This window comes from Lissotriton vulgaris, chromosome 11 (assembly GCF_964263255.1).
Source record: "Lissotriton vulgaris chromosome 11, aLisVul1.2, whole genome shotgun sequence".
NCBI lineage: Eukaryota > Metazoa > Chordata > Amphibia > Caudata > Salamandridae > Lissotriton > Lissotriton vulgaris.
This window is the reverse complement of record NC_141699.1, coordinates 159,390,018-159,405,594: the sequence shown is the minus strand read 5'-3', so window position 1 is coordinate 159,405,594 and position 15,577 is coordinate 159,390,018. Positions and strand designations below refer to the sequence as shown.

Genomic DNA, 15,577 nt, shown 5'->3' with positions numbered 1-15,577 from the left:
CCGCATGTGGGCCACAGAGTATTTTGAATTTGTCCTTCTTTAGGACAGCATTCACAGGACGGAAATCCAAACTAGGATGAAGACCTCAGTCCTCCTTCGGCACAAAGTAACAGCGGGAGGAAGAGCCAGTCCCTATTTCCGAGGCTGGCAACATCTTAAAAGCTCCTTTGGCTAATAGTCTGCGCCTCCTGAAGCAATCCGGAAAGGTGCTCCTCTGAAAGCTGCTCAGATTTTGGCAGAAAATGTGGAGTGTTGAAAATGAATGACAGGACAAAGTCCTGTTGATCGATTAAGGACCCACCTGTCGGCTGTTCTTTTGTGCCACTCTTGGAAGAAAGATCTGATCCTGCCGCTAACAGGGTGGTACTGTACCACTAAGGGCATATTAAAGCACTTGGAGGCAGAATCTAGGAGATGTTCACGTCCCCTTGTGGCATGGTCAATGTGTGACTGATCCCCACCTTGGCTGCTAAAAGGACTGTGGGTTGCCCATTACGTGGATAGTGAGCCTTGGTGTTGCCGGCCAGCCAAGCCTCTGGAACAGCCACAAAGGGACAAAACTGATGAGGGTGCTGTCTTGCAGGAGTAGAGATGACAAAATAAGGTGCCATGTCATGGACCGGTTATCTTTGATTCATTCAGTGCAGAATCAGCCTTTTCACCCAAACAAGTGAGATCAGTCTAAAAAAAGACCCCATAAGCGAGTCATGCATGTTGCCAGTAGATATCATCCATGCAGGACGCTGAAGCACCAATAGATCCGACCACGTTGCCCAAACAGTTGTTAGTGTCCAGATCAGATTATATATTTAGCAGCCTCCTGACCTGTTCTGGGTGGCCTGAGCCAGGTTGGCCTGAAATTTCTCTGGGACTGCCAGCAATATCTTGCTGAATATGTCTCAGGGTCGGACTATCTGCCCAGCAAACAGCTGGCAGTGATGGACCAGAATGCTTGACTACCTGATGAAAACATTTGTTTCTTAAATGCCTCAGTTCTCGTCAACCCTGTAAAAAGGGGCCATAGGAGAAGGAGTCCGAGGAAAAGAAGAGGGGTTCACCCTGCAGGTGGAAGTTTGGATCACCAGACCTTCTGGTGTAGAGTCAAGAAGTCTGGGTCATATGGCGCCAGCCTGGGGTGCCTGGCTACCTTAGCAGATGTCAAACAATATGTCTGTCATTGCTTCAGGATGCTGCTCCATCGTCACTGCTGGGACGAAACAAAGTCCAGGCACAGCTACTTGGCACCGCCAGCCAGAGCACAGCAGTGAGGTTTTGAATCTTCCAGGTCCAGTCTGCCACCTGGGAATATTCTAAAGGTGAGGAATCTAGAGTTGGAATTATTCATACAAGTAGGCATTTTACTCTTAATGCTCAAGTTTCCAGTAGGTTTTGTAAATTGAGACTAAGTTACTTTCCATAAACCATTGGTTTGCATTTTGTTCTGCACATTCACAAGATATGCACACATCTCTAGTGGTTATAGTCAGAATAGTGTTATATCTAAATTTTAAAAACTTTGTGGATGTTGATCACGTGTACAATTACAAACCTCTTCCCGCCTAATGAAGAGGTGATTTTACAGATTCTCTATACCCTGCTCTAATTTTAAGATTCCCTTTTCTCCACAGACATGGGGCGAGTACAGAAACAGCACAGCTGCAGTATGGAAAACACAGTCTATGTGCACATAGAAGGATAGGTCAGTGAAGGAGTGGCAACAGTTTTCCAATCATGGTTTTTATGTTTCAATAAATCATAGTTTTAACGTAATTAGTGCAGGCACAGTTTCCCAGCATTTGTATTTTCAAAGACTGAAATCTTGGGTGGGGCTGGTCTAGGCTCTATGCAGTGAATTTAGAACAAGCCCTTCTACAGGGATATCCATGCTAAAGTGTGGGAGTCAAGTGGATGACAACTATGAAGCACTAAACATGAGAATACTGAACACTAGAAGAGTCAGCACTGCTAGTTGAGGTTGAGACAGTTTATTGTGCATTAGTATCAAAGTTAACTGTTCTCAGAAGCAGCTTCAAGGATACATGTTGGGAAGAGTAAGCCCAATAAAGTTGCCTTTGATAAGTAAGCCCAATAAATGCCAGAAACCGGTCCCCGGTAGCTTGTTTCCTTCCCAGTATAAGAATTGGCTTGGTAGTTTGGTCTGCCCTGTTCCCATGATGCACTGGGCCAGGGACAGACTAATTTGCATATAGCCAGGTTCTGAGCTGGGATGGTGCAGTGAGCTAAAAAACAGTGATGATCAAGCCCTGATCTTTGGACTGGGTAAGAGTGGTCTGCTTAATTCCGACACTCTGTTCATCACCACCCCCTTTTCTGAATCAATAAAGTTCTGGCTGCGGCAGCTGAAGATTAGAACATGTGAAGAGTCAAGAAGGTTCCTCCAAATGACAGGGAAGGATGTTACATGGTGACAAGGAATTGAGAGTAACTTCCCCAGTATGTTATAAAAAAAGGTCTGAGTGATTTGTTTTTTTATTATTCGATTTAGAGTTCTTCGTTGCCGTACTGTGTGCTAGTTGCTCCGTTTCTCACGTGTTATAGTACATTGATTCCATTGTGATGATTTTTACACATTGAAAGGGCATGGTTAAGAACCGACACATGTTTCACACCCGGTCTGGCAGCCTATGGCTTTTTCCAAGGCAGCAGAGTGAGAAAAGATGTGACATGGTTAATGTCCTGTCAATAAAGATAGGTGCATTAATCACCATGCAATGTTTCGACTGAAAGCCCACTTTACCTGTAACTAGGCATGTGAAGTTTATCACCATTTAACGCTATATGCATTACCCGCATGCATGTTTCATGTTTGTGCAGAGATTTGCAAGCGTATTAGTGGGCTGGGAGGTTCTAAAGTTCTGCAGATGAAGAGTAGCGAGCCTCACTGTTGGTACTGGCATGCTTCTCTTTTTGGATGATATCGCAGTATTATTGATGTGTAAGGAGAACATGGAGACATTGCGTGACTAGTGAGGGTTTTTTGTACCAGAAGTTTGTAAGGACGTTCATGCAAGGTATGATTTCAACTGGGTCAAGAGTGAATCTATATTTTTCTCTACTTTTACTTGTATCAAACATAAGAGTAGGAGTGGTTCAAATTCTGGAAATAGTGCGTGTCCTATATGTGGTCCTGCATCCACAATTTCTTCATTTGAGTTAGTCGGAATATCAGTGAATTAAATTAATAATGCATAAGAGCAATGCTTAGACTGTGTGTCCGGCGCTATGTGTCGTCAAAAAAACCTAAACTCTGTACTTGGGATACAATGTATATAATTGGTGCATCACATTGTATCGGGCAGGCATGTCAGGTTATCTTGCGAGAGCGCTGCTTGTGCTCAAAGGATTGTTATGCCCACAATTACAGATGAAGATCCCAATTGAAAGGTGGGCGGTGTGGGGGCAGTATATAAGGTTAGGTTGTCATCACATTTTGTTTAGCAGATAAGCCTGGTTGGTTAAGTGTGTGCTGCGCTTCAAATGCTGTAAGCAACCGCAATATCCAGAGTTGCAAAACAGTGGTTGCCATGTTTCACACAGTACTTGAAAGTAAGCTGCTTGTCAATGTGCTGTGTTCCTAGCACTGTAAGTGACCGTTTGATCCAGAAATGCATAACGATGGTCGCAGAGTACTATGGGGTAGTTCTAAGTCAAACCGCTTGTAAAGCGAGGTCGGCCAAACAGGCTGAAAGGAAGTAAGTATGTGCTGTGTGCTCCTACCTGCCGGGGGATAAATCCCTAGTGATCAACAGTTCATTTTGCTTTGTTTATTTTTACTTTTTCCCCAATATTCCTTATCCTGTCTATCTTAGAGCTTGCACATAGTCTTAAATACTGACAGATACAATGGCCCCAGATAACTACTTGCTTGACTTGCTATAGTTCTAAAATTGAGCAAACTACTTCAGTTCATTTTGACATACAAATAGCTCACCACACGTCAAGATGGCGACAAACACAATACCCTAAGACAGTGCTGGTCGCCCTTAACAAAACAGTAGAGAGACTAACAAGTAATCCCCCTTTAAAAATGGTGTTTACACAGAACGCAGTCTGAACACGAGAAACATCTGACGAATCACAAAACCATTTGTTTCCCCCGGACGGGTTAGAGAGCACACCATGCACACTTCCTTCTTTCGTCTGCTAGGCCCTCCTCGCTAAACAAGCAGTTTGCCTTGCAACTACCCCGTAGTATGTTGCAACCACCATTATTGATTTCTGGATCAAACAGTCACATACAGTGCTAGGAACACAGCACGTTCACTAGTAGCTTGATGTAAATTACCCCATAGTACACTGTAACCACTGTTTTGTAACTGTGGACGTAACAGTCACTTACAACTTTAGAAGCGCAGCACACTCATAACCAACCTGACTTTTCTGCTAGACAAAGTAATGACAGGCTGCCCTGCCCTTCCCCATTCATATGTAATTTCCTTGAAACCACCCCTTCCACTGTGCGATCTTCAACTGTAATTTTAGGTATAACAATCCTTCTAGTGCTAGCAGCGCACTCGCAAAATAACCCGACATGCCTTCCTGATCCAGTGTGACGCATCAATTATATACATTGTCAACCAAGTACAGAGATTGGGCTCTTTTGACAGCACATCGCGCTGGACACATTATCAATGTGTTGCTCTCCCGCATGATCTATTATTTTAACTCCCTGAGCTCATTGTTTCTCTACACAGTATTACTCTTACTCGTGGTCAACTTAACACGCACTCCCTAGAGTGTGAAATTATACTGTCCATCTAAGGAAGAGCTTTTTTTTTTTTAAATAACCACTAGGACGTGGCACGCTACCCTGATCCAACCCCTCACGTGGTGCTCCTATAGGATAAACCTACTAGCACAGTATCGGACATGTAATCAATTACATTTGTGTGCAAATCTTTACATGCAACACTTTGGACAAATATAATGATCTTAACACCTAACAAATCCATATCATGTACGATTATGAAAAACATGTACAAATCTCATGCCTTGAATTAATGGTGTCTATGCAGAGAAAATTTGCTGTTTTGAATTATAAGGACCTTTATAATTTCCATTACCTGAATGACCAAGTACAGCATTTATGTGAATTTAAGTCCAAGGTAATATTGCTGACTAAATCTGATGAAGTTTTTAAGCATGCAGGACCACATACACCATTTCTAAAATTTGACTCACTCCTACTTCTATGTTTGATCCTATATTTTTCTCTACTTTTTCTTGCATCACTCTTAACCCAGCTGAAACCATATCTTGCATGAACGTCCTTATAAACTTTTGGTTCAAATTACCCTCGCTAGTTACACAATGTCTCCATGTTCTCCCTTAACACCAAGAACTGTGCGTTAATATTCCAAAAGAGTAGCATGCCAGTATCAACAGTAATAACCACTACTCTTCACCTGCAGAAATTTAGAACCTCCCAGCCAACTAATACACTGGGAAATCCCTGAACAACATGAAACATTCAGGAGTATGATGCAGAACTCATTTAAAAATGGTGATGGACTTCACATGCGTAATCACAGGTAGAGTGGGCTTTCAGAACAAACACTGTATGGTAGTAGCGCCGGGAGACCCTTACGGGTAGCTGTTGCGCTCTACAAGCTTAACTACAAGCTTAAATAATAAATAAAATAATAACATAAATGGTAGTGAATGAAACTATCTATATATTAACAGGTCATCTAACCGTATCCACATCTCTTCTCCCTACAGCCTTGAAATATTTCCCAATGTATCAAGCTACACAGGGGGTGAAACAAGTGTTGTATACTTTAAAAAAATGTTTAACGGATTGCGTTTATGTGATCAGTTAATGGAAATTAGTTAATAGATGTATGGTTACTTGTAAGGTGCACCATAACAGGTATCATGGCGCTTAAAAAACAAACAGTGCTATCAAGAAGAAATTAAATCACAGCACCTATTCAGCGAAGGGGTGTAGGGGAAAGCCAGGTCTATCCTAAAAGTTAAAAGGGAAGATTGAGGCGACAGCGACAGCATAAGTGAATTCAAGTGTTCCAATGAATAGTTGCAGCAACCGATAAAGCTCATTTGGGGTGGCTGAGCATGGGAAGATGCGCAAGAAGGGAGTTCCGAGACTGTAAGCAAGAATTAGAAGAAAAGAGGCAGTGCAGAATCAAAGTGGTATTTACGGACCAGACAAAAATCTAAACCGCACTCTCTGCTTCATAGGTTACCAGTGATTTATAAGTCTGATTCTTTTGGAACTACTGAAAACAAATGGATTTATGTAGTTTGTTAGTGCTCCAAGAATGGCACAGAAAGACATAACGTGACCTTTTGACAAGTATAATTAATATGTGGTTCAGAAATTCAGAGCATTTCCTTTTCGTACAATCCATGACAGGTCCTACGCAACTGGGTTAAAACAGGATTCCACACCCTTTATACATGGCCATATTTTTTATAATAAAGATAGCTCACAGTGACCAGTACGATTGTTAACAGTGATCATGGAGAGCCCCTTTAATCTCACCAAAATAAAGTGGCTGCTACAAAGCACTTGAGATTTCAATTATTAAATGAATAATGATGAAGAAATAAGACTTGGATCCAATTTTCTGAAGACAACAGGCTAAGCCCAAAGGCAAACTTGTGTAAATCTAAACTGAAGATCTTCAACAAGTTGTCCGGAAGATAACGGAAGAGTATTAAACACTACAACTTAGGTGATGAATTTTTTAAATAAATTCATTACAGGCTGTAACATTGTCTGTTAATAATGTTCTACCTTCCTTGGAGAATGAAACATGGACTGTTGATGCATCCATTCAAACACTGAACCTGTGGCAGAGGGGCTTCGTTTGACAATTCATGATGTATTCCCAACAGTTCATAACTAGAGCAAATAATCCATTCAAATTCTTTCAATACACAACCTGGTCTTACATCCCCTGCCCCTCTTGAGCAAATTCCTCCTCATGATCGCAACGTTTACGGACTTAAGTACATACCCTCTCAGCCTATAATGTGCAGCATTTATTTTTCCTATTACTGACCTTTTTCCTCTAAAAAAAAAAGACCCCCCCCCACCATACACTTTACATTAATGTAGCTAGATTGTGAGATGTGACCACAATGAAATTAAAGAGCCTTTACTTGGCGCAGAGCATCAATGTTCTAGAGCAAAGTTAATCTATCATAGCTAAGTAATGGAAACTATTTTCAAATTAATATGACAAATATAAATTGCTCACTTTTAGCGCCACAGGCATGCAAAAGGTAGAATAAGCAAGACCTGGGCAATAGCTTCAGGTACTTAGTTGAGCGCCACAAGTTCAAATCAATACTTCTGGCTGCTTCTCATTTGCCCTTTAGTTAACTAACCATTCTCATTTCACAAGCCATCAAGAAAAATATAAAGGCAGCAATAATATTTACAGGATACAAAAACAAACAAAAAAACATAGCAGCACAAAAGGTTTTCATCTTTTATATAAAACATTCTACCCCATAATATTCACATTTTGAAGAGATTAACTCTTACGGTGGAAAATTAATATTCATCACAACAAAAATAAGACCACTTACACTTCTCCCATTGGAGCATATGTAGAGCCAGTAACTGTAAATTCATTCAGGAAACAAGTATCACCTTCCACTCTATCGAGAACAAACACCTACAAGTCGAAAAAGAAAAGAAAAATTAGACAACGATCAGGGATTTCATTTTAAATTGGGATTATATCTTCAGTAGACAAGTTTTCAAAGGTGGCTGTTGGTCATGAAAACTATATAGGATAAATCGAAACATACACAGGAGTAAGTGTGCATGCAATGGAAATGCGCAATGTGCACAGTATTTAACTTCACATAGTAGATTTATAAGAGTGGAAAAAATGGATGTCTAGAGGATCCTTCAAATGTTCTTTTCTGGTTCAACTCATGGGGTAGCAAACTGTTCCAAGACCAGACAGAGGTAGAACTCATGCAATCAATATAAAAGTGTGGTGGTGCAGGACACAAATACCTTGGCACTGCCATTGAAGTTCTTATGAAAATAAAGTGCATTTCATTTCACAAAGCAATGGAAATCTACTTTAAAAAAGTACAATACACTAGAACTTTATTCACATTACATAAGGGTTTACAAGTGCTGCCAAAGGTGTACATGTTCGGAGGTGCTGCTTACAGACTTACATAAGGGCTTTTGTTGCCGGTTGTGCCAATTCTGAAACTTCTGCAGCCTTTGACTGAGAATGCCACAATCCCAATATACATAAAGTTGATTAGGTCTGCAGTATGTGTACTTAAATCAGCCTAGCATGGAGGTGACTAACACCCAAGTAGTTTCAGGTGTTCAGAACGAAAACTCAGGAAAACAATCCGAGGAATAATAATTAAGAAGTGATGGTCCTTCTGCAATATAAACCTACAAAGCTTATCCTATAAGTTGCAGTTATTCGTGTCAGCAGCCAGTAAAGACAATTTGAGGAGAGGACATATGCTCCACCACATCCTGGTTGTGTGAGTGAAAGGAGCAACCATTGCTATGTTAGTAGTGGAATTGACTAATAAAGAGGCATAAGGTAATGCATGCAACACACTATCTTGGAACAGGTGGCCACCAAGACCGTGCTGCACAACTGTAAGCAATGCAAGTGCAGATAGCGGGTTCGCTGAAAGCTCTAGAGCCAGTAGCAGTCTCATAACTACCAGTACCTAGGTCAGCTACTACTCCCCTTAATAAAGGTAATATGTTGCCTGGGCTAGGTTTACCCAACTACATAATGCTAGAAAGTTCTGAAATCATTACCTGAAATAGTCCAGGGGTAGAGGTGCAGAGGACTGCATAGTTGTACTAGATCTCAAGGCTAATAACTCTGAGCAAAGCAAGTGGATAGATTGAGACAACTTCCACCATGGCAAGTGGATATATGGAGAACATGGACGAGTCTGATAGCAAGTACAAGATGAAAACCAACCGGCCACTTCCACTTAAATCTAGAACAGTAAAACATTTTAAGCGAATACCAAAAAACCTCAACTATAAGAGCAAACTGAAAACACAATTCTAACCCTGTACACCAAAAAACAAATGTGCTACAGACACTGCCAGCCAATAAAATCAAACAATTTACAATTGCACCAAAACAAACCATTATCAAATGTTAGTAACTTTTGGACCTATACAATATACAGAAACACAAAGTTGCAGAAAATCATCACAAGACCCTTCCAGGCATTCATTGCCACTGTGCCGCTCCTTTACATCCACCAGTATCTATTAATTTTTATATCTGGCATCCTGTTCTCCAAAAATTAATAAGAATGCATACATATCGGAAACTTCAATCAGCAATATTCATCCATTCATCAACTTGTGTCATTCACATTTTGCCACACAGTGAACAGTATAGTGCAGTGGGTCAACCCACTCCATCCTCTGGTTCTCTTCACAGAGAAAGCCAAAAAAATTAAAAGAGGACATAGTATATGCCACCGATCTTACACAAATAGCATTTAAATAAAAAATCCGTTTTAAAGATCTTATGTCTTTGTATACTTTTAACAAAGAAAAATCAAGCAGCGAGGAAAGAGGAAAAAAAGCATTAGAAAAGCCATCAAGTCTGGGTTTAAGGTGTCAAAGCATGAATACAGCCTTAGCACATTAAAGTCAGACAAAGGTTTTTGATTCTATGTAAAATATTGATGGCAAGGGACAGTTCAAAGCCTAAAGAAGGCTAGCATACCATCCCAGCTCTCTTCATACATAGAGACAAAAACAGAACTGCAATAAAAGTAATTAAGCTTCCAATATAGATCAGCGTTTGTGTTTCTGAAATGTTAAGATGGCGTGCCAACCCAGACCAAAACAAACTCAGAGCACTGATGAGAAGTCAGGGAAAGCAAGAGGTGTGGGAGGGAGCAGACTCTAGAAGTTGGGGTGTGTCAGATACAAGGCGTGAGGTGGGTGAAGATGGGTAGGCATAAACAAGGATGACAGGATCAAAGAAGGCTTGGGAGGAAGCAAAAAGTAGACATGAGTCAAAAGGGTGGGTTGTGAACGAGTGACTAGGAGCAGCAAGATGGAGTTAAGTAATTGTAAAATAGTTTATGAGGCAGAATACAATAGCATGGAATGGGGTGAGAATAACTCCACTGGGCAGAGTCAAGATGCGAATGGCTCAAGACAATGGATGAGAGGCTGGTCCGAGGAAGCAATTGGTTGAAAAGGGTGGAAACAAAGCCCACTTTGACTACTGTATGCTATATGTCTGATGGGCAGCTGTGCTGTCCAAAGCCAGCCCTAAAGGAGTCCCTATGTTGGAAAACTGTCCCATCCGTCGCCATTATAATATGCACAGGTTTTGCAATAGATTTTACTCCGGGCTCTTTATCAGCATAGAATTCATATTGACTAGCTACAAGGATGCAAGCTACCACTGATGCAACAACCAACCCAATTTTACAAACTACCCAATATGGCAGGTGACAGGTCTGGTTTTACTTTTTTGCTCAAAAAGTCACTTTGCTCTTTAAAAGCTAGCAACAAAGTTAAACAACTCGGGGCCTCTTTGCAGTCGCTACAAATGTTTCTGTACCCTGTTGGGGATTCACGATTCTGTACAAAGGTACGAGGGTTTTTTAAGTGGGCCCAGGGGCATGAAGGGCCTCAGACGTTAAATTCAATTTATTTGAAATTGATGGAGGAGATTCAGCTCATATGAGTGTACAGTTGTTTCCTTAAGTGGAAAAATGAAGGGTCAATCCTCATCTGAAGTCGGATTTTGTTCCCTAGGTTGGAGCATCCCACCATAAGAGTTTTTGCACTTCTTGATTTCTAATTATGTTGATAGCGACTGTCTTGAAAATGAAGTCGAAAATTTTAAAAAACAAAGGGTCTCAAAATTAACCAAGTGAGTTACTTCAAGGTCTTTAGGACATTGATGATTTGAGCAAAGTGAGCATGGCACTTAATGGGGTACAATTGGTACCAGGAGTAATGACTAAGAAGGAGCAACTTCTATTTAGGTGTAAGAAGAGCAGGTCATCGATGGTGGTTTTGTAGTCTGTTTTAGAGAGGAAAAATGGATTATTCAAGAGAGTGAGAGATAACGCCAATGGCCTTCTTAGTGACTTGGGTATTAAAGGAAGAGGTTTCTATTTAGGGCAAAGTTGATGGATTTTGTTTTAAGACCAGACAGTACACCACTTCAACTTCATTTCGTTAAGAGTAGGAATCTTCCAACTGTTTGACTTAATCTGTCACTCTGATGTCTTGATCTATGGAGCATCTGACAATGTTCAATTAGAGTCCATGACTGTTGTAAGAGCTTGTTAGGAGAATTTAGCTATTCAATCACGCTTTCCAGGAAAGCATTCAATATGGACATTCTAGTTATGAGATCCAGAATAAGTACACATACAATGTGCATTCCTTATGGAACGTGATGTACTTATTTATACGTGGACTTTTAAAATGGAGCTATGATAATGCGTCTCTTGAACCACTGAAAGCTGCACTGAAGTATTAGGACTTCTAAGCAAAACCACTTGTTAATTCATTGTAAACTGTAAACAGTATGAACAAACTATGGTATGCAGGAATACAATTAGTCATGTTCTGAGCAAGAGAAAGACATTCAAATCAACAACTGGAAATGCTCATATATTCCCTTTCTAGTTACACAAGTAAATACGGACCTCCATCATTTGTCTGCTTCTAAGAAATGTATGTAATATGCTACTTACCAGTATGCATCTGTTCTTGGCATGTAGGGCTGCTGACATTCATATCTGTGCATAGATCGCCGCCTAGTGTTGGGTCCGGAAGATTGCACATTGTTGACCTGGAAGAGTCTTCGAAGTATCACGAGATAGGTGGCTCCTCCTTCAGACTACAGTGCGCATGGGCATCCTCTCCATCCTCAGATTGTTTTTGGCATTTTGGCAGAGATGGAGTATAGTAGTGTAAGAGATGTCCAATGAAAGAGTGAATGCTGCAGCTGTGACAGGCACCGGGGAGGTGGGTGGGCGATATGAATGTCAGCAGCCCTACATGCCAAGAACAGATGCATACTGGTAAGTAGCATATTCCGATCGAGGCATGTGGGCTGCTGAATTCATATCTGTGCATAGAATGTATAGCAGGATCTCCCTTAGCAGTGGCTACCGGTGTCCGCTGCAGCAGTCTGAAAAAGAGTTTTGAGAACAGCCTGTCCTACAGCAGCTTGCGGTTTTGAACGTACATCTACACAATAGTGTTTTGTAAATGTGTGCGTTGTTGTCCATGTGGCTGCTTTACAAATTTCGTGTAAAGGAATATTACCCAGGAAAGAAATGGATGCCCCTAGCTTGCGTGTGTAATGCGCCCTAGGGGGAACTGTTAAGGTGCGTTTGGCTTTTAAATAACATATCTGGATGCATTTAACGATCCATCTAGCTATACCTGATTTTGAAATAGGATTGCCTTTGTGTTGTGGTGCGAAAGCAACAAACAACTGTTTTGTCTTTCGAAAAGCCTTAGTTCTGTCTATATAGTATAGCAGAGCTCTTTTGACATCTAGACTATGCAAGGCCCTTTCAGCTACTGTTTGTGGATTTCGAAAGAACGTCGGCAGTTCAATGGTTTGATTTATGTGGAAATGGGATACCACCTTTGGCATGAATTTAGGGTTTGTTCTGAGAACTACTCTATTTGCATGAATTTGGATGAATGGCTCTTGAATAGTTAGAGCTTGAAGCTCACCAACTCTTCGAAGCCAAGTAATGGCAATAAGGAAAGCCACCTTCCAAGTAAGAAATTGTATTTTGCATGAGTGTAGTGGTTCAAAAGGTGGTCCCATAAGTCTGGTTAGAACAATGTTTAGATTCCAGACTGGTGAAGGTGGGTTTCTTGGAGGAATTATGCGCTTGAGTCCTTCCATAAACGCTTTAATTGCTGGCACCCTAAAAAGTGAAAGGTGTTGCCTGTTTTGAAGATATGCTGCTAACGCAGCTAGATGTATCCTGATGGATGAATAGGCTAAATTGCAGCGTTGTAGGTGCAAGAGATAGCAAATGATGTTTTGAGTAGAAGCATCAAGTGGGTTTATATCATTGTTTCTGCAGTAAATGACGAAACCTTTCCACTTAGCTGCATAACATGCCCTGGTAGTGGGTTTTCTTGCCTCCTTGATAATGTTCATACAGTCTGGAGGCAAGTTTAGGTATCCAAACTCTAGGATTTCAGGAGCCAGATCGCCAGGTTCAGCTGTTGCGGATCTGGATGTTGGATTTCTCCATGGCTCAGAGTTAGAAGATTGGGTGCGAGTCTCAGTTTTTGATGAGGCACCACTGACAGTTCTAGGAACGTTGTGTACCATGGTTGTCTCGCCCATGTGGAAGCAACTAGGATTAGCGTCAGTGAATGTTGTCGTAGTTTGCGTGCCACTAGTGGTATTATTGGAGCTGGGGAAAAGTTTACGCAAATTTGTCTGACCAGTTCATCCATATCGCATTGCCTTGCGACTGGGGATGTGGGAACATGGCAGCAAAGTACTAGCATTTTGCGTTTTCGCTTGTGGCAAACAGATCTATCTCCGGGTGTCCCCACTTCCGGAAGAATGGTTGGAGCACTTTGGGGTGAATCTCCCATTCGTGCATTTGTTGACTGTGCCTGCTGAGCAGGTCGGCTACTTGATTGTCCTTGCCTGGGAGGTGCTCTGCCATAAGAAACATGTTCCTTTGAATGGCCACTTCCACATTGCTTGAGCTAGGTGCGACAGCTGTGGCGAGTGTGTTCCTCCCTGTTTTTGAATGTAATACATAGCTGTCATGTTGTCCGCCCGGATCAACACTGTTTTGTTGCATAAGTGTGTCTTGAATGCTTTTAGAGCTAGAAAGACAGCCATCAGCTCCAGAAGGTTGATGTGCATCTTCTTTTGTTGTACAGTCCATAGTCCCTGTACTGTGTAGTGTAGGACATGGGCTCCCCATCCTAGTAGGGATGCGTCCACGGTTAACACTATTTGTGTGACAGGCACTTTGAACAGTCGTCCTTTGCAAAGGTTTTGTGGATTCCACCAATGCAGAGAGTTGTATGCCCGACTGGTCACCAACACTAGGTCCTGTAATTGACCTTAAACCTGGCGCCACTGCCTTGCTAGGCACTCTTGGAGAGGACGCATGTGTAGTCTGGCATGAGGGACTATGAATAGGCACGAGGCCATCATGCCTATTAGTTGCATAAACACTCGAGCTGGTACTGAGTGTTGGGGCCTGAATCTTTGGATCAGTGCTTGCATGCTGTTGATACGTGCTGCATTGGGGTATGCTTTTGCTGTGTATCTATAGTTTCTCCCAGGTATTGCTGTACATGGGAGGGTTGCAGATGTGATTTCGGGTAGTTTAGCGAGAAGCCTAAACTGTGCAGGAGATGGATCGTTTTTGACATGTGGTTGGCATACTGCTTGGCCGATGGCGCGTGTATTAGCCAATCGTCCAGCTACGGGGGCCATGGATGTGTTGCCTTCTGAGATGTGCTGCCACTGTAGCTAGACATTTGGTGAAGACGCGTGGAGCTGTTGTGACACCAAATGGTAGTACTTTGAACTAGTAGTGCTGTCCTTGTATGGTGAACCGGAGATACCTTCTGTGAGCAGGGTGTATTGGTATATGAAAGTATGTGCCTTTGAGGTCCAGAGTTGCTAGGAAGTCTCCCTTGCGGAGCAATGGTAAGACTTGCTGGAAAGTGAGCATATGAAAATGCTCCGACAAAATGTACAGGTTGAGGGGCCTGAGGTCCAATATTGGTCTGAGAGACCCGTCCTTTGGAATTAGGAAGTATAGGGAGTATACTCCTGTTCCCTGATGGTGTAGTGGGACTGGTTCTATGGCCCCCTTTTGCAGCATACTGATGACCTCTTGCTGCAGTAGTGTTATATGTTACTGTGACATTGAACAGTGCACGGGTGGTATGTTGGGTGGGGTTGAGGCGAGTTCCAGGCAATAGCCATGTTGAATGATTTGCCTGACCCACTTGTCTGTTGTGATATTTAACCAGATTGGCAGAAATTGTTGTAGTCTTCCCCCAACCGGTGTTATATGGTCTGGGGGTAGTGCCAAGAAGTCACTGTTTGGTGTTAGTGGAGGATCTATTTGCATTTCCTCCGCGACACCTTCCTTTGGTGTTATTGCCTCTGTATCCACCCCTGTTAGTGTTTTTGCTGTATGTGGATTGTGTGTTACTTTTGTAGCTGGAGGATTGCTGTGATTAATTACTTTGCGCTCCTCCTCTATAATTGGAGCGACGAAAGGAGCCCCGGTGTTGGGACTGGAGAGCTCCCATGGATTTTGCTGTTTCCGCATCCTTTCATTCTGTCCAGAATTGAGTCAACTGCTGGACCAAATAAAAAGTCTGGGTTGATGGGCTCATTAAGAATTGTGGATTGAACTTCATTCTTAAAGCCCGATATGCGGAGCCATGCGTGTCACCTTAGCAGCACGCTTGTATTGATAGATCTGGCCGCTGTATTTGCCGCATCTAGGGCACATTTAATTGAGGCATTGGTGATGAGCTTTCCCTCCTGTATAAGTTAATCTG

The 15,577-nt window shown here is 42.0% G+C and overlaps 1 protein-coding gene across 3 annotated transcripts in view; it reads right to left on the bottom strand.

Annotated features, from left to right (window-relative positions):
- Nucleotides 1-15,577, bottom strand: part of ATP2A2 (ATPase sarcoplasmic/endoplasmic reticulum Ca2+ transporting 2) — a 311,453-nt gene that overhangs the window by 120,119 nt on the left and 175,757 nt on the right. For all 3 annotated transcript variants that reach the window (XM_086943013.1, XM_086943012.1, XM_086943011.1), the window contains one exon: nt 7,582-7,670. In XM_086943013.1, coding sequence (XP_086799139.1) covers nt 7,582-7,670 — 89 coding nt within the window. The remainder of the gene's footprint in view (nt 1-7,581; nt 7,671-15,577) is intronic.